The sequence below is a fragment of the Lepidochelys olivacea genome (genome assembly GCF_965140295.1).
Source record: "Lepidochelys olivacea isolate rLepOli2 genome assembly, chromosome: 7".
Lineage (NCBI taxonomy): Eukaryota > Metazoa > Chordata > Testudines > Cheloniidae > Lepidochelys > Lepidochelys olivacea.
Genome location: NC_140417.1, coordinates 12,960,799 through 12,980,111, shown reverse-complemented (window position 1 = coordinate 12,980,111; position 19,313 = coordinate 12,960,799). Strand labels below are relative to the sequence as shown.

At 40.2% G+C, this 19,313-nt stretch overlaps 1 protein-coding gene across 6 annotated transcripts in view; it reads right to left on the bottom strand.

The window, feature by feature from the left end:
- Nucleotides 1-19,313, bottom strand: part of CHL1 (cell adhesion molecule L1 like) — a 195,167-nt gene that overhangs the window by 21,318 nt on the left and 154,536 nt on the right. For all 6 annotated transcript variants that reach the window (XM_084635330.1, XM_084635333.1, XM_084635328.1 and 3 more), the window contains 10 exons: nt 18,708-18,819; nt 18,093-18,259; nt 16,075-16,240; nt 14,935-15,059; nt 9,680-9,781; nt 9,263-9,460; nt 8,086-8,156; nt 4,260-4,482; nt 611-726; nt 246-450 (listed from right to left, as the gene is read on the bottom strand). In XM_084635330.1, the coding sequence (XP_084491456.1) occupies nt 246-450; nt 611-726; nt 4,260-4,482; nt 8,086-8,156; nt 9,263-9,460; nt 9,680-9,781; nt 14,935-15,059; nt 16,075-16,240; nt 18,093-18,259; nt 18,708-18,819 (1,485 nt within the window). The remainder of the gene's footprint in view (nt 1-245; nt 451-610; nt 727-4,259; nt 4,483-8,085; nt 8,157-9,262; nt 9,461-9,679; nt 9,782-14,934; nt 15,060-16,074; nt 16,241-18,092; nt 18,260-18,707; nt 18,820-19,313) is intronic.

Below are 19,313 nucleotides of genomic sequence, written 5' to 3'. Positions count from 1 at the left end.
GCTAGATGCTTAGGGTCTGATCCAGCAAGATGCTTGCTAAACACCTTTTGAGAGTCCTCAGCCTTGTTAACTGCCATTTACTGCATAGACTTGGACCCTTCTATTGGATAATCATATTAAACACTTTTTTTAATGCCAGCATAATAATATAGAGTCACACAGAGTTTTTAGTAGAATTAATTGGTCTGGTTTCAAGGAAGATGTTCGTTTAATTTCTTCCATCCCCATATTTTAATTTTTCTTACCTTCTTCTGGAGTTTGGAATACAGTTGGAGAGCTTTCAGGTCCAGATCCTTTTGCATTGAAAGCCAAAACAGTTAAGTGAAATTCACTAAATGGCTCTAGACCAGGAATCATGCCATAGTTTCTGTCTCCTGTAAATGTTAGGAAGTGTTTATCTGGGTGATGATGTTTTCCATCTAGCAAACTCCTTATTTTCCACCAAATGACCTGTATTGAGAAAGGCAATTCTGTAACAGATTAAGTTCTATGGGGATGAACACTGCATTGATTTCCCCCAACCTCACAGCAATTGCTTTAAACTTAGACAGGATTCACCCAACACAGCATGAAAAGACATCTGATTATATAAAGAATAAATTATGACAACCTTATATCCTTTTAAGTGTCCACGAACTCGGTCTCTTGGAATGCTGGACCAGATCGCTTTAACTAGCGTACTATTCATCACTTCCACCATTACACTTGAAGGAGCAGCATCTGGAACTGTAAATATGTAGGTGTTACATACTAAGGATACTCCCTAGGATTTATTTTCAAAGAGTAGCTCTACACTTATGCTGGCGTGTAGAGTACAGACACTGCATGCCCAGCTAGCATGGGTAGAAACAACAGCACAGATGGTGAGGCACTGCTCAGGTGAGTAGAGTGCCCTACATGCCTGAAATCTACGGTGTGTGCCCTATACATGGGTCTCTACATGCCAAAGCAGTGTCTCTGATATCTACACTGCTATATTTAGCAGTGTAGTGTCCCACAGCCTCCCTGTTGTCAGAGCCTTTCCCCACCACAGAGAAAGGCTCCAGCTGCAGGGAGTGCTGGAATCTTTCCCTGCCACAGTGAAAGTCTCTGGCAGAGGGAAAAGTCTTTGGCAGCTCCCCGGAGTCTTTCCACACTGCCTCCCCACTGTCAGTGTCTTTCATTGTCACGTGTAGCTACACACTGCAGGCAGTATGGATGTAGCCTTCCTTTCATTGTGCCATGTAGTTACACGTATCCTACACGCAACAGCAAAGGTAAGCAAGTGTAGACAAGATCATAGCATCCGTCCCACAGCTACCCAACCTGGCTCAAGTTATAGAGACTCATGCTTTTAAGTCTGGAGATTCCCCCAGTTCAGTTCCAAATGGAGGCCATCACATATCACGTATCAGTGAGGATAAAAAAAGAATTATGATTAACGCCTCATTCAAAAAAGCAATCTTAGAGTTCTTTCTGGAAGCAATTTTCTTTTAACTAAATCAACTGGTTAAAGAATAGGGTTTTAATCACCACAGAACATCAAGAAATCTACTCCAGAACCTGAAATACCTAGACCCAGAGTCAATGCCACATCAGTGGATACAGGATCAGGTCCATAGAAAGCATATTGCAAGTGAAACTGAACACATACAGAGAATTCTCCCTTTTTACTTACTTTCACTATCTACCAGATGATATGATGTTCAGTGTTAATATTGTGACTGTGAAAAGCCACATGTCCCTAACCCCGCACTCACTACCAGGGAATAGGGGATGGGTATTGTTTACTACCATAAACAATCTCATTTAGACTCCCAGTAGTAAGTGTTTACAGGGTCAGGCCTTAAATTAACAAACTATCAGAAAAATGAAATAGGACAAAAATTGCAGGCCATGTAAAAGACCTACTTTGCAAACATTAATAACTCATCTACTTAGAACAGGTCATTCAGTGGAATCTGTAAACAAAACCTAATTGAGGGTTAGTTTCTTTGTATAATGTCCATAAGAGTTTCCTCTTTGGGCCATTTTTTCATGTTAGGATGATGATAATGATAGCTTTTATAGCACCTATTAGGGCTAGGCACAAACGAAGTTCATGTCAAGAGGCAGTCAGAGTAAAGAGGCTGGAGGAACAGTGACATCTATAAGATCATTCAGTTCAGCAGTTGCTAGTGCACAGCATGATGGATTAAAGAAGGATTTTGGTTGTTTGTCCATTTGAATAAGTGATAAAGTAAACAGTTGTCTCAGTTGGCTAATCCCTTGCAGGCTTTTTTGTAGGCCATTCAAGCTGGCCATCTATTTTTCTGTTAGGAAACACCTTGAAGGTTTCAGACATGGGATGAAAACTGCCTGACTTTACATAATAAAATTAATCTTCAAAATCTGAAAGATGTACAATTTGTAGACACTTCTGACCCTTGCTTGCCAGCAGTCCTCAGCCCCTGCTGCTAATGACTAATGCATTGGGCATTTGTTACTTGTATCAGGGAATCTTGGCTCCCTATGCTAGCTGGCTACACTGGTGTTTACTCCCTCATTGATTTCAATCCCTAAATCCTAAAAAGATTTTTTTGCTTCTCTTGCTTAACTGGCTTGTCTACTGAAGGAAATCTTGGCTTTTCATCACTGCAGCTGGGGAACGTATAATCCTCCCAATGTCTTTTATACATTGATTCTCTAAGCAACAGAAGGGAGAACAATTATGATATAGTGTCAGGGGGGATCGGAGGGACTATTGTCCAATAGTCTAGATATTGTAGCAGGGATTTCTACAATCTTACAGTAGCCAGAAGCATGTTTGTATTAACTCCACCAGCTTTGACCCTGCACTAGTGTTGTCATTTTTGCATTAGTGTTCGTTGGAGGAACACGATTACTAAAGAGCACTGTGGTGCGAGGGATTGGCAGGTACAGGTAGACTGCTGGTATCACAGCTGATGCTGATATTACAAAAGAGTATGAAATATGCTTATGTGGGAAACTGGGGAAAACATCATCACAGTCCCTTAGGGGCTTCAAATCTATGAACAGATGTTTGTGACACGAATGCTGATTGCTTGTATCAAGACAGTCATTTAAGAAGAAAGACATAGTACAGACATTGGAAAGAACATTTTTATCAGTGGCGGACCTCACTTTGAGAAGTGGCCTCCAGTTATGACAGGAACAAAACTGGATCCTCAGTTATTTGAAAGATCAAAGTTGCACTTGCAAAATTAGAGACCTGTTTGGGATCCCTTTAAAAATCGGGGACTCTGTGTCTCACAATTGTAAGAGTAGTTTCTATAAAAAGCAGTAATATTGAGTGGAATATTGGTGTGGCTGCAAACTGTACGAATTAGAAGCAGTACAAATAGATCCAGTTTGAAAGGGATGATTGTGAAGGTCATTTCATGAGAAAGTACTCTGTTTCTTGCATAATACAGAAAGGATAGGTGTGTTGGTATCATGGACAAAAATGTGCTCACAATATGGAATGTAAAATATACTGAGGTGTCTACTGCACATGCAGGGCTGTGATATTACTTGGAAAACACTGCAACTCTAGTGTTGACACATTCCTCGGTGTTCAGGGGGGATCCTTAAAGATAGCGCCACCTGCTTTCCTCAGTGTCGCTGGCCCATTCTGTAAACTGTGTCAAAGAGCCATAGTCATCCTCTTTCTTGCTGCCTTTGGATACCCTGCACCCCAGGAGTGCACTGAAGGGGCATACATCATTTCTTTTTGCAATTTCCTGCATTCTTTTTGGCATACAAAAGCTGAATGGTCTCTAGGCTCTGTTTTAATCCTAAAATGCCCACAAACTGAATATGTGCATCTACCTGTAGAGCATTTTACTCCCTGTAGTTTGAGATGAATGTGTTAGGCCTCAGCCCAGCAAAGTACATAAGCACATACTTAATTTGAAGCATGTAGATAGTCCTTCTGAAGTCAATGGGGCTATTAAAGTGCTTAACTTTAAACATGTTTTGTTGGATTGGAGCCATGATTACGTGCACAACTTAGACAAGCAATCGTACACTCATTTTGGTATATGCAAGCATAACTGACCTTTCTGAAAATGAAGCCCTTGATAGCTAAAATTCATAGTAAGGAAACTGACACATAGTAATTCTGTTTCTTTTAGTATTCCAACATGCTGATCACTAGTGAGTGACATTTAAGCATTTTTAATTGCGAGCTGATCAAATAATACTTGTTATCCATTTATATTGCAATGTAAGAATCATCTACACCATATACTTTTACAAAAAATGTTTCAGTTACTTACTGTCCTCTCCTGAATATCCAGTGGTAACATTTGGTTCAGGACCAGATCCAAAATTGTTTACAGCTTGGACTTTGATATCATAAGGCACAAAGGTAGGAGTATTCCTCAATGTCAAGGAATGTTTTTTTACAGTTTCCTCGTTCCAGTCTGTCTCTACTCCCTGCTGTCGCCAGCTGACTTTATACTCCAGTCCCGGTCCATTTTGCTCCATGGGTTTCAATGGCTACAAAAGAAGTTAAAGGGATACTGAGCTGCCTTTGTTGCTATAATCATAAAATGGCAGATTAAGTGGAGAATAATTTTGAAGCAGTACACTGCAATATTTTGTAAGAAAAAAATAACCTTTCCCATCATGTTATTTTTAAGATGGCTATAAGAAAAGTGTTATGATTTTTAGAACAGCATGCGGGAATAACAGCTGGATTTAAAACAAGTTAATTATTAAAGCATATCTTTCTACATATAGAATGCTCTAATTGGTTTTGCGACACGTTTTCTTAGTTTTATGGTAATATAAATATATGTAATCTTCATTACAAGTAAAAGACAAATTATCTCAAATTTTTATGTGGCACAGCAAGTTGGGTCATTAAAATTTAGATTATCCTGTAAAATCTTAAATATGCACCAACCTCCCTGACTCCCACTCCACTTCCCCTCCCCCCCCCACTCCACACACACACTCACTCACTCCACCCAACTAGATTTAGACACTTAATGGGTAATAAATAGCTGTACTCCAATTTTATTTTTTTTTACTGCTTGGTTGAGGAAACTCTTCGTGATATAAGGCAAGAATGAATCTATGAAATGGAGTCAGCTGGGGCTGGTTGGAAAATGGTATGGCTTTTCTGTAGAAATTTTAGAAAGAACCAGTTTGTTTGTTTGTTTTTCATAAAATCTTTTCAATTTTTATAGCATTTTTTTCAGTTGACGGTTTTTTAGTTGAAAAATCAGAAAATTTAGGAAGAGATGAAAAGTTTCACAGAACGTTTTCATTTACAAAAAACAAGCCATTTTTCATCAAAAAGCTGAGGTGTTAGCCCTTATTGATAGGATAATTCAGTCACTAGGCCCTATAAGGTCTGATCTAGCAGCCTTTGAAGTCAATGGAAAGGCTGACATTTACTTCAGTTGTTGTGGGGGAGTGCACTTGAGGAGATGAATAAATGATGGGGCAGTTGTAGAGGCCTGATAATCAGATTGGTCATAGCTGTTCATTGTGAAGACGGCCAATAAAGCTACCAGTTGTGAGTCTTATGATGTGCATACCTGCAAACTGGATTTAATCACTCAGCTTACTAGACCAATGGTGGGTAACCTGTGGCCCATTAAGGTAATCAGCTGGTGGGCTGCCAGACCATTTGTTTACATTTTCACGACTTTACATGACTCCCAGTGGCTGGGGTTCACCATTTGAGGCCAATCGGAGCTGCAGGAAGTGGCGGCCAGGCTTCCTGCAGCTCTCTTTGGCCGGGAATGGCAAACCGCAGCCACTGGCAGTTGTGAGAGGCCATGCAAATGTAAACAAATGGCCTGAGGCCTGCCAGTGGATTACCCTGATGGGCTGTGTGTGGCCCACGGTCTGCAGGTTGCCCACCACTGCACAAGATTCATTTCACATAGACCATCAACTAGCCATCACATGGTAACAAACCAATATGGGTTGGATTTGAAGAGAGTTGGGAAAATCACATTGATGGTTTGTTTTGGGGTTTTTTTTTGGTTCACTGGCATTTCCAAAAAACTTTTTAAAACAACGTTTGTGGTGGAAACAATGACAATTTCTTTGCTGAAATTTTGGGCAAATCGGAAAGTCAAAACAGGTTGAATAAAAAATATTTCATTCAATTCAAATATTTCAGTTTTGACCATTTTAAAATGTTTTTGAAAGGAAAATTCATTTTGGCCTAAAAAATCAAAATGTTCCCTTTTGAAAAACTAAAAATCAAAACATTAACATTTTTTTTCAGAATTTTTTTAGGTTATCTTTTTGAACAAAACAATTTGGCAAAATTAACAGGAATTCATGAAATGTTTCAGTGTTGCCAAATTTGTATTTTTCATCAAAAAAAGTTTTGTGCAAAAAATTTTGCTCAGATCTAGACTTAAACAATGTGTTTTTATAAGTCAAACTACTTTTAAAATTTAATTGTAATGTATATAAGCAAGAAAAAAATGTTAATAATTCCATCAACATTTTTTTCCATACATAAGAAGCATTCAAAAATACACTACAGCTCCAATCCAACAAATCACATGAACTCTATATTTGAAGTATTTGCTGGACAACATCTTAAATTGACTTAATTTGAATTACTATTTAATTAACTGCATTAATAATGAAATTAATTGAATTGTCATTTATTAACAATTTTGCATAACATTTAGGAGCATATGACTGATGAAAATGATCATTGTTATTTAAACTCTGACTTCTTCATTGCATTGCCAAAGCATTACACAGGGATTTAATTTTGTAAATCCCCTTAACTAAAACCTGAATGGTACTTTGAAAATTGATAGTTTACAAATGCACTAAAAGGAAAATAAGAAAATAAAATTTAATGCTGGAAAACAAATTCCAGTTTAGGGTTAAGTTTCAGCCCCACTTGACTATTATTTTGATCTTGCTTAATGCAACAAAGCCTTGGCTGAAAATCCTGTTGCTAATGCTCATCTGATCTGTTAATCCAAACTAGGCAGATTAACATCATTTTGCAGAATCAGTGTGTGTACATATCCAGCCCTTGTCTGCTTGAAATAAAGAATTCAGTGTGTACCAGGCATAGAATATCTGCTGCAAAGCCTATAAGAAGCAAACTAAATAAAAATATTTGTTCCCAAAAATAGTCTAAATGAACCCAGAATCACTGTCTGTTATTATTTATCTAAACCTATCCAATCCCACTCCATTCTCACCTTTAAATGTTGTGTTACAACTGAATTGTAGATTGTAAGATTTTTGGGCAGAGAATACGTCTAGCTAGCAGTACAAATAATTAACAACAACCTACGCTGTCTGTGTTGGTAGCTGCCTCTCTGTAACTGCTTATAAAAATAGAATTGTTCTCACTGACTATGGAATATTTTGCAGAATGAAGTTTCACAATAAAGTAATAGCCAATAGACTTAGAGGGTCACTTTCACTTCTGGGCTACACCCTACCTAAAATGAAAATTCAGGTTGAGGAAATTTTTATGGTTCTTTTCTGCTAGAACCAGGGTGGGAAATAATCTTTCCAAATCCAATGCAAAATGTGCTTTATTCCTGTTACACAAAGTACATTCCTTCTACAATTATTAAAACTTGTTTGGAATGGAAGAGAAAATATATCCCTCTGAACAGATGGCACATAAATTACAGACAAACAGACTGGAAATCTGAAGGCTGTAATTCTGTCCTTAACACTTCTACAGATTCCTTTGACACTTGTGCTAATGACCTTCTCCAGCTCTTGCTATATATGGGATTTCTTCTCCCACTACACACTTGTGTATTTCAGGCCTTCTTACATTTTTCCATAGCATTTGTCACACAGGTGTCAAAAATGTATTTTTGAATGGGAGAGGAAGGAAAGAAATCCTTTCCCCATTGAAGTGAATGAGGCTTTGCCTTTGACTTCAGTGGTCCTCAGATTTCAGCTATGGAGTCTACTAATGGTGGCTACAAGACAGATAGCAGGAAGAAACCCATGAAACCCATATTGAAAATGTGAGTACTGTCTTAACATGATCCTGATAACTTCAGTAATGCTTCAGGATCTTCAGCTTGAAAGGAGAAACCATTTCACATACAGTTTCACTGATAGGAAGTTTTAAATTACCTCCCATTTCATAACCATTTCATTTGGTTCAGAAGCTTCGACTCGGATGTTTTCTGGGTTCTTGTCTGGAGCTATAACAGTAGAACGAATAAAATTAGTTTACGCCATCTGTCCTTTATTAATCCTGTCTTTTTTCCCCTCTCCCCCTATGCCCTACATCTTCACAAAACAACCAGATAGATGTGAAAAGCACCACACTAATTTTCTTACTTCAAATGATTTGGCTTTGTTGCAACTAACCAACATGTAAATAAAGAACCCATGATTAAACATAATAACTTGACACAACAGAGGGTTAGTGAACAAATATGTAGTTTATATGGTTTGATCTTGAGCAGCCTTCTTGGTTAGTTTTAGTCAATATCTCTAAGATGACTTTTTGGATTTCAGAGTACCAGATGTAGGGGGATTATGCTGAAGAGACATTCCCCTGTTGGGAATGGAAAAACAGAAGGTGTATCATTAGTGTGTGACACAGAGCTGAAAAGCTGTGGAAGAAGCAGAGACAATATATGTAAAAAAACCCAAAAAACAAAAAACCCTAAAGCAAAAATAAAGCTGGGGCAATGCAAATTACTATGCAATGCTGAACAGCTGGCCTCTGCAAGTACTTTCAGGAACCAGTCATTCTGTGTTACAATGAGAAATGTGTTGTGAATGGAGATTTGTGACAAGTTCAGAGCTGCTGGGAGACTCACCATAAATCTTGAGAAAGATCCTATCTAGCAACTGATTGTATGTAAAAGGGCTATATTGGGGCTTTAAGCAACAGAACCAACCGGAGCCCCTGGACCATCGTACCTAACTTAGTATGCTGTCCTCCAGAGCTTCAGAGCGTGCAGGAGAGCACTGCTGCTATGCCACCCTTGGCAAATGTGTGGCATATGCTCCCCTTTGCAGGGTATCAGCTCTTCTGGCTGGTGTGGGTCACAGCTCTGGCCTCTCTTTTCAGAGACTATTGAGTATAACTACATCTTCAGAGAGCCCCATTTGGCTTCAGTGGGACAAATCATGTCATAAGGTGTTATTCAGGTTTGCAAGAGTGTAAAAATTTGGTCCCAGATTACTTAAACTGGGCTGAAAGCAACCCTGTTGGATTTCAAACTCTCATGGAACAAATAGGATTAAATGTTATTCTAGAAAATATATAGCCAGGAAATGAGATGACAGTATGTACCAGTGGGAGGTGTTTCATAGCGTGCTGATGATGTGCTAGCCTTGCTTCTTCCAACATCATTAACGGATATAACACGGAACTGGGAATTCATATAAGGAGCCAACGATAAAACAACGGTTGTGTTGTTCCCTGGGATTCTTGTGAGTTCCTGCCACTTCCCAGGCTCCCAACGATTCACTTCAAATTCTACAATGGACTCTGGAAGGGGAAAAATAAAAATGAGAGAGATAATACCAAAAGCATAACTGTGCATTAAAGCCCATATAAATATAATGGCAAGCACAGAAGAAAACAAATTTACAACAAAGGTGTTTAAAAAATAAAAACAATTAAGTATGTCTATGAACCTTGTCTGTTTATTCTAGTGGTAATGACACACTGTAACTCTAAAAAATATGGTACTAGAATCCTTCATACCATAAATGGGACTGTTGTGACTGTCTCCTGCTTTCCAGGATAATCTAACACTTCTGTTCTGTTTTTCTGAGAGAAGTAGCTCTTTTGGTGGGTCAGGAACATCTAAGAAATAAAGAAGAAATAGCAGAAAGGTGGTGAGTGGTATGTATTTAGGGTAAGATTTCAACAGTGCTGTGCATTGGCCCTAACTGCTCCAACTGAAGGCTATGGTAAAACTTCCACTGACTTCAGTGGCGAATTAGTTAGGCCAGCAACAATCACTTTTAAAAATCCCACCCTTATTATACAAACACAAAGTGAATCCTCTGATTTTATGAATGGCTATATTCATTTTTCAGGGAAATCTCACATACTCTTATTGTAATAACTAATGCAATCGATTTATTTTTTCTTCATCAATATAAAGTCTATACAATAATTAATGACAGGTTTCAGAGTAACAGCCGTATATCTCAGTTTTGTTTTTAATAGAAAGCTGCATTTGCTTCACTTGGATTTACTGTGGTCCAAACCATAGTGATGGGGGAAGAAGAGTGAACTTCCCCAGATATTAAACCTATGCCCCTATAATGTTAGTGAGAGGAGAAAATGCATTATCCCTGGTGGATTCCCAGTTTAACCCTATACTGTGTGAGTAGAGAAGAAAGTTCATGACCCAGCTACTCAGTTCATCATCTATCTAGAGGCTAGGACAAAAGCCAATTGGATGGTCAGATGCCGTGATGGTGAGTGTGATATAACAACCTGGCTAGATCTCTCATCTCGGTGCCACGAAGGTGACTTTTAATCTCTCAGCAGGGTCATTCCAACCCCAGCTACTACTCCATCATATGCACTGTCTGTGTCAGAGCCGATTTTCAGAGCTACATATGAGGTCTGACAATACAGGACTTTAGAAGCTGACTTGTAAAGCTTTAATACGGCATATACAGAGACGGATTAACCAGCAGGAGAGCAGGAAAACAGCATGGGAGGACAGACATGTTTGCAGAATGACCCTGTGTTTCTCAACAAGTTTATAAGAGGCACTAGAGACGATCTATGGTTTGGGATAACATATGTTTGTGAAAATCCTGCAGATTCATCTGATGAAGTGAGCTGTAGCTCACGAAAGCTTATGCTCAAATAAATTTGTTAGTCTCTAAGGTGCCACAAGTCCTCCTTTCCTTTTTGCACATACAGACTAACACGGCTGCTACTCTGAAACATATTCTACAGTGAATGCCTTTAATACAGGCACATTCAGACTGACAGATGTTTATCTTCATCAGTTATTGAGACTTGTTTTGACAATTGTTCCATCCGTTTTACGAAATTGACATGGTCTGAGGAAAAAGAACAGTTTCTCATAACAATAGTATTCTGGGGCAGTATGTTTGTTGAAATAACATCTAAATAAAAAAAACACGAAAGAAATTAAAAAAATCATGTTAAAAATAAAATTATTTTCATTATGAACATACTCTTCAAACCTCAAAGTGGAAATGGTACCATCTCCTGGAGTCACTTTAATCTAAGGCAATGTGATTAAGGAGTAGGGCTTTGAGGCTTTGAGCAAGTCTTCATCCTCCTTGTGCCTCAATCAAGTCACCTGTATTATTGGCTAAAACTAGGATTGACACTGCATGTAAACTAAATTAAAGGTAAAGGCACAGGATTTTTTAAAAAGTGAGCTTGTGCCTTCTTACCTTGCTTATGATGTGTAAAAAATGCTAGAAAGATTCTTCACCTCTTCTCTCCTCCCCAGTTGTATTACACCTTTGAAATATCAGAAATACCCAGTATGGTCTCCCTAAGTTTTGCTAGTGGCCCACTTGTGGTCTCAGAGCATGTCTGTTGTGAGTTCTTAGATCTTATTTGGAGAGACAGCGATCCTCTATTTTAACAGAGATGTTCTCCAGTATGTCCATTAGTCACTGATGGGTGTTAACAAAACCAAACAGTTTTAAACAGACCAATTAAAAATTCCTTCCTGCTCAAATTGTGGTGTCTTGCTTTTAGCAAAATTAGTTCTCTAGTCACCATAGAGTTTTCAAGGACAGAAAAGGCTTGAATTTTTAGTTTGAAGAACACAGATTTTTTTAAACCCCCATCTGGTTTATACATTATAATAAAAACAAAAAAGGATCAAGACCATTTTTCCCCCCAAGCAGGTCAACTTTTAAAAGGGAATATAGCCTTTCATGGAATTTTCATAAGTAGTACAACAAATAGTCAACAAACATCTTGAATTACACAGTACTATAAATGTACAGTACTGTAAATAAAAGGCATGTCATGTTGTTAATTTACTTTTTATTGAAAACCAGCATTTATCATTAAAGCATGAAGTAAATACAAAACCCTGAAGGGTGAGTGATTTAAGTCCTGCTGCAGCCTCTGCCTAGAAAATAAATGGATTGAATTAAAACAAAAACAAAAGCTTGCCCTTAAAACAGGGGTGGGCAACGTTTTGGCCCGAGGGCCACATCGGGGTTGCAAAACTATATGGAGGGCCACGTAGGGAAGGCTGTGTCTCCCCAAACAGCCTGGCCCCCACCCCATACGGGTAGTGATCAATGGCTCCAGTCTAGTTGGCAGTCGGTGTCAAGTGGAGTGCCCCAGGGGTTGGTCCTGGGGCCGGTTTTGTTCAATATCTTCATAAATGATCTGGAGGATGGTGTGGATTGCACTCTCAGCAAATTTGCGGATGATACTAAACTGGGAGGAGTGGTAGATACGCTGGAGGGGAGGGATAGGATACAGAGAGACCTAGACAAATTGGAGGATTGGGCCAAAAGAAATCTGATGAGGTTCAATAAGGATAAGTGCAGGGTCCTGCACTTAGGACGGAAGAACCCAATGCACAGCTACAGACTAGGGACCGAATGGCTAGGCAGCAGTTCTGCGGAAAAGGACCTAGGGGTTACAGTGGACGAGAAGCTGGATATGAGTCAGCAGCGTGCCCTTGTTGCCAAGAAGGCCAATGGCATTTTGGGATGTATAAGTAGGGGCATAGCGAGCAGATCGAGGGACGTGATCGTCCCCCTCTATTCGACATTGGTGAGGCCTCATCTGGAGTACTGTGTCCAGTTTTGGGCCCCACACTACAAGAAGGATGTGGGTAAATTGGAAAGAGTCCAGCAAAGGGCAACAAAAATTATTAGGGGTCTGGAACACATGACTTATGAGGAGAGGCTGAGGGAACTGGGATTGTTTAGTCTGCAGAAGAGAAGAATGAGGGGGGATTTGATAGCTGCTTTCAACTACCTGAGAGGTGGTTCCAGAGAGGATGGTTCTAGACTATTCTCAGTGGTAGAAGAGGACAGGACAAGGAGTAATGGTCTCAAGTTGCAGTGGGGGAGGTTTAGGTTGGATATTAGGAAAAACTTTTTCACTAGGAGGGTGGTGAAACACTGGAATGCGTTACCTAGGGAGGTGGTAGAATCTCCTTCCTTAGAAGTTTTTAAGGTCAGGCTTGACAAAGCCCTGGCTGGGATGATTTAATTGGGGATTGGTCCTGCTTTGAGCAGGGGGTTGGACTAGATGACCTCCTGAGGTCCCTTCCAACCCTGATATTCTATGATTGTATGATCCAACCCCCCCGCTCCTTGTCCCCTGACCGCCCCCAGGGACTCCCTGCTTCCTGCCCCCTTACCATGCTGGACCAGCCGTGCTGCCTGGCAGGAGTGGTGGGCCAGAGCTCTGGCAGCGCAGAGCGCTGAGGCTGTGAGGGAGGGGGAACAACAGGGGCAGGGCCATGGGCTAGCCTCCCCGGCCGGGAGCTCACAGGCCGGGCAGGACGGTCCCGTGGGCCAGATGTGGCCCGCGAGCTGTAGTTTGCCCACCTCTGCTTTAAAATAACATTCCTGTTAATATCCAATTCCCTTGGATAGGTACTTAGGCTCCGATTCTGCAATGGATTGCACATAGGTGCATCAGTTCACCCACCCTTGACTTCAATAGAGGCTTCACGTGGGCAGAGCTGCAGGCAGTCCATAGCAGTGTCAGGAGAAAAGGAGGCTTCTCCAGTGGTTATGGTGCCAGCTTGGGACTTGGGAGAGCTGGGTTTCAAGTCTCAGTTCTGCCACTAGCTTCCTGTGTGACGTTAGGTAAATCGCTTAGTCTCCCGGTGCCTTAGGTCCAGTCTACACTAAAATGTTAGGTCAACCTAGCTATGTCACTAAGGGATGTGAAAAACTCACATAATTGACCTAGCTACCACCTCTCAGGGAGGTGGACTACCTACACTGATGTGGGAGAACCACTCCCATTGGCATAAGTCGTGCTGCAGTAGCATTTCAAGTGTAGACAAGCCCTAATTAGTTCCCTTTCTGTAAAATGGGGGTGTAACTGCACCTGTTCTGTGTGGTGCTCTGTCCCCGTCTCGTGATGGCAGTGTCACATATAGAGATTGATGAGCCGAAGCTGTCAGATGCAAGGATTGAACCTGGGACCTCAGGATTTTAAAGCATGAGCCTCAAATGCTTGAACTAAAAGATTCTGTTAGCCGTAGCAAATACGACAGTAGCCCTTAGTAATTGACTAGTACATAGATAGTAGTACATCCCTACCTCACAGGGGATTTTGTGAGGACAACTACATTAAAGATTGTAAGGCACTCAGTTACTATGGTTATGGGGGACATATAAGTACTTTAGCTTCAGGACTTTAGATAACAAAATAAAACTGCCTCACTATTTTTGCAGGAAAGATATTCCCAATCATAATTGAAGGGGTGCATAGGGTGTATTCAAATAGCAAGGTAGACTTATGTATATAGCTAAGTCAAAACTGATAAGTTCTCATGGGCGGCCCCTGTAATACCATATTCTGAAACCAAGATAGTCCAAGCAGCTAGGCTGCATGCCAGAGATCTCTGTGGAAGCTGGGATGGAGGAATCCTCCCCCGTGAGGTTGCAAAGTGACAGCATAACTTTTCCACCAATGCAACTAGAGCTTCCAGCCTTCAACAGCTCCTACAGCTGGTGTGATTGCCTCTTGCACAAAAGAAAATGATGAATGGCGCTCAACAAGGACATTATTACATGTGTTGTTGTATCAGAATATTGTGCTCTGGGGCCCAGTTTTCACAGATGTTGGAAAGCATAATCCTAACTGAAATTAATAGATGATGCAGGTGCTCTGCATCTCTGAAAACCAGGCCACTGATGTTGTATAAATTGAACTGAGTGTGTAGAAAAACTGGTCTGAATTACAACATTGTTTAACTTTTTGGATGTAGCGTGCAAACCAGGGGGAAAAAAATTACTTACCAAGGACAATTAATTGGGATTCGGCTGTGACACTGTCCAGAGATGTACTAGCCACACAGGTGTAAACGCCTTGATCCTCTAATGTCACACTTGATATAAACAACGTATCCATTTCAGTAATTATCCTTCAGGACAAAAAAGAAATTACATAAGCATGAGAGAGAGAGAATTGGAAGAGAAGCATATTACTGATACACATTTTTTTCCTGACGTTCATGCACGCCTTTGATAACAGACACATTTGGAATAATACAGTGGTGGTGTATGTCTGTTATTTAAAATTGTGTCTTAGCTGCAGATATATTACACATTGTACTTTAGAATATTACTTTTGTAGCAATTTAGAGCTCAGAGTTAGATCCTCAGCTGGTGTAAATGGCATGGCTTCATTGTCTTGAATGGAACTATGCTGATTTACCTCTCAATGAGGATCTGGCCCTCAGTCTTTATGCATGTGCTCAGTCATATTATGTGGTGGAGCGTGGGGGGCTGTACCTCTTCCGTGACTAAAAAATAAAGGAATTGTCCATTCTGGACAATTCATAAGATTAGGGGCCCAATCCTAGTCATATCAAATTCAACAGCAAAACTATATGGAGAGCAAAATTCAGCCCTCATTTCATTTATTCCTGTGCTTAGGACACAACCACTCAGAAACACACTGCTTTTAACGTATACTATTTAAACTCATGTTTCTAGCTCTCGCTAAGTATCTAGCACCCCAGTGTTGAACAACTGGGGTGAAATGCTGGCTCCGCTGACCTCAATGATAAAACTCCCAGTGGCTGCAGGGGAGCCAGTATTTCACACTTGGATAAAGGGTAGGCAGCCAAGTTTGAAACTTCATTGTGTAGGGTGCCTGCCAAATGAGACATACTGCACCACTGGATAGCAAGTATATATGAACCTACCTGCAAAGCTTGGTTCAAAAAATCAAATCAAATCAAAGCTTTAAAATATTTGAAAGAACACGAGTGCATTCACGAAAAGATATGCACTGCATGAACAGCTATGATATGCACAGACTTGGCTTAAAGCTATAAAAAATATCCTATCCATAGGGAACAAAATTAACCATGCTACACATAACACAGTATTGTTTCAGAGTCAAAACAAGGAGAGGTTTTTTTTCAAGATTACCTGCCATCTTCTGTGCTGTTGATTTGCAACTCATCTCCATCTTTCCTCCAGGATAATTTAAAACTTTGTTTCAAGTGTGAGTCATATTCAGACTGACATTTCAATAAAACTGAATGTGATTTCAACACTTGTGGGTTTTCAGGAGTAACAACAAGTTTTGTAGCATCTGGTTGATCACAGAAAGATATTCTGATTAGCAATATACAGGTGATTGTCCTACATTTTCACCAAGAAATTCAAATGCAGAAAATAATCATAAGAGCAATATACCGTAGTTTTTCTACACACTAGTCAAATTAAGGAGGAATATTTTGATTTGAGGTTGGGCTAACATTTAGTGTACTATAAAAGCATTTTCCTTTGAGTTCAATTCATATCAAAGAGGATCATACAGCCAATCAGGAGTTTATAGGAAAATATCACAGGTGAACATCCTAGCTAATGGTCTGTTACAGTATATGACAAAATAAATGAGATAGAAAAACTTGACTACGATTTTTATGCCCAATCCTATTTCAAATAGACGTTGGCAATGACCCAGAGAAAATTACAAACGAATTAAAGTCAAGTAGGGAAAAAATATCACAATCAAGTTAGTTATTTTAAAATCAATCTGAATGAAGAAACAGAAGACTAAGTAATGGAAAGCAATTGGCTACATTGCCATACAGTGAAAAGTAGCTTTGTGAACATTTCATTGCGTGTTCCCATATGTATAGTCTCTCATTAATTTCTAAACAATTGTGTCCAGCTGACAAGTAAAAAGAAAGGGAAGAAAACAAAACAAAACAAAACAAAACCTAACTACAAAACCTGCAAAATCATCTTTCGCTCAGTCAAACTGCAGTCTTTCCTACTCATGCATCATTAATAGTTCTTCAGGCTACACTAAACCCTCTGTAACATGTGCAGCCCATTGACTTTAGATTATGTTCTCAACTGTACCTGTCCAACACTATCCTCCATTTCAAGACACACACACAACCCCCCCCCTGCCCTCCCAAACCTGTGTTAAAATGGAGTTAAAGCTCAGAGTACATATCAGTAATTTAAAGGTAACACACATTACAGGAATGCTATTATCATCCCAAAAGCCAAACATTACAAATCCAGCATATCCACTGAGTCTCAGGGCTGATGAGAGGAAGCAAACCCTCCCCTCGACAGTGCTCAGGCCAATATAGGAATATGGAAAAAAACTCCTTCCCAGTCTCAAAAAGGCTACTAGTATAATGCCCACAGCAAGTGCCCCAAACCCAGATCCTGCTGTAACCTGAGAGAGTGGAGGGGGTTATCATTCATGTTGTTGAAACTTGGCAGGTGCCCAGTGAAGGTACTCATGCACTAGGGGATCCAATCCCCTGACAAATTGGAATTGGTGGTAGAGTTTGGAGAAGACAACCCCTAAAGAAGTGGGAAATGGGGTGGGAGGTTCCTAATGTCTGGTACAACAAGGGCCCAATACCCATGCCCTCAACAATCAAAAGAGGGGAATGGCAGTGGGGTTGCAGCAATGCTGCTGGGACCAGGTTAATGGTGTGGAAGGGGATGGGATGACGGCCATGCTCCACACGGTGGTATGGATTACAGAAGGAAGTTTGATCTGCACTGGACAAGTTATTGCCAGATAGTTCCCAGATGTGTTAGTTAATAAAGCTATGACCTAGTTAAGCCGCATTCCTTGTGCCTTGTCATTCTTTTTGCAGAGCCCAGGACAATGCGAAGGTCATCCATTCATGGGGGAAGTACCATGCACAAAATATGCAAGAGTGCATACCTTGTCTTGATTCTTGGACATTCCTTTCATTAAACCTTGCATAGTTGTCCCTTGCATCATCCATACATGATGCTGCTTCTTTTGCTGGACTGGGTCCTTCTGAATCAAGTATTGCTTATAAACCATGTGATAATTTTTGATGCAATTGCAAGAAGCAGAATATCCCTCTGTTTTGGAATACATTTTCTCGAAAGCTTTAACATGTTTCAAAGATGTGTCTATTCATAAAATGAGAAGTTACCTCTGATACCCAGATTGGCAGTGATTGCACTTTTTCCAACCAAATTTGTCACCCAACAAGTGTACGACCCAGAATCTTCTTTCTTTGTCTCTCTGATCTCCAAAGTGCCATTTTCATATACAGTGTACCGCAGACCTTCAAGTGGCATTGTGCTGTCATCCCTCATCCTAACAGTATAATAATGGTTACCAATTATTTTCAAGTCTTGGAACCAGGCTTTCACACCAGGAGAAATTTAGGTTTAGCGATTATTGCAAAGGAATAAGATGAAGATTTCTGGATTCTGTTCCCAGCTACGCCACGGAGTGGCTGAATATCTCTGAGCAAGTCACTTTAGCCACACCATGTCTCAGTTTACCAGCCTATTGGATATTATAATACCTTCCTCAAACAGATGTTGTGGGGTTTTCTAATTTTGTACAGCATCATGCCTTGAGATCCTTGGATAAAAAGCTTGTTTAAGTCCACCATACTGATATTATCTTATTCATTATTAAATTTAACTCAAACATGATGAGTGAAAAGTTTCAATGCATTTGTACAGCTAAATAACATGTTCAATATAAAACCTGCGATTTAAAACAAGCAGCAGGCAAACAGTTATCAATGGCTTACCAAGTAATGACAGCAGAAGGTGAAGCAAAAACTTGACAGTGCAAGAAAGCATTGAAACCAACAACTGTGGCATAGTCTTCACTGTCTGAGGTTAGCACTAATGGAGCAATATCTGCAAAACAGAATGTAAATCAGTTATGTTATGCTTCGGAGTTAGAATCAAACATGTTATTTCTCAGATCCTCTTTCCAGCGCCCTCCTTGCCACTAGCCCCACCACAAGTACAAGTAACTGGGCTGGTGAAAGAGGGAACTGCACAATGAGGAATCCGCCCAACTCTGGACCTTCCAGCTGTCCTACCACTGCTCAGTGCAACTGCAGCTCAGATGCTTTGACAGCTACTGCCACCAGCTCATAAGGGTCGATGGCTGGTGTATCTACTTAATGAGCAATTCATTGTCATACTCTCTCTCTTTGTACCGTGCTCCTTCTCTGTAGCTAGTCCCTGGCTTCCCTCTCAAGCACCACTCTGCAAACACAACAGGAGGATGGTTCTATGACATGCTGGGGCTGTAGGGCCTAGGACATGCTCCAGAAATCTTGGTCTGGATGCAGAAACTACATTGGTTCTGCTGCCAATGTGGATCGCTCCCACTAAGTCAATTC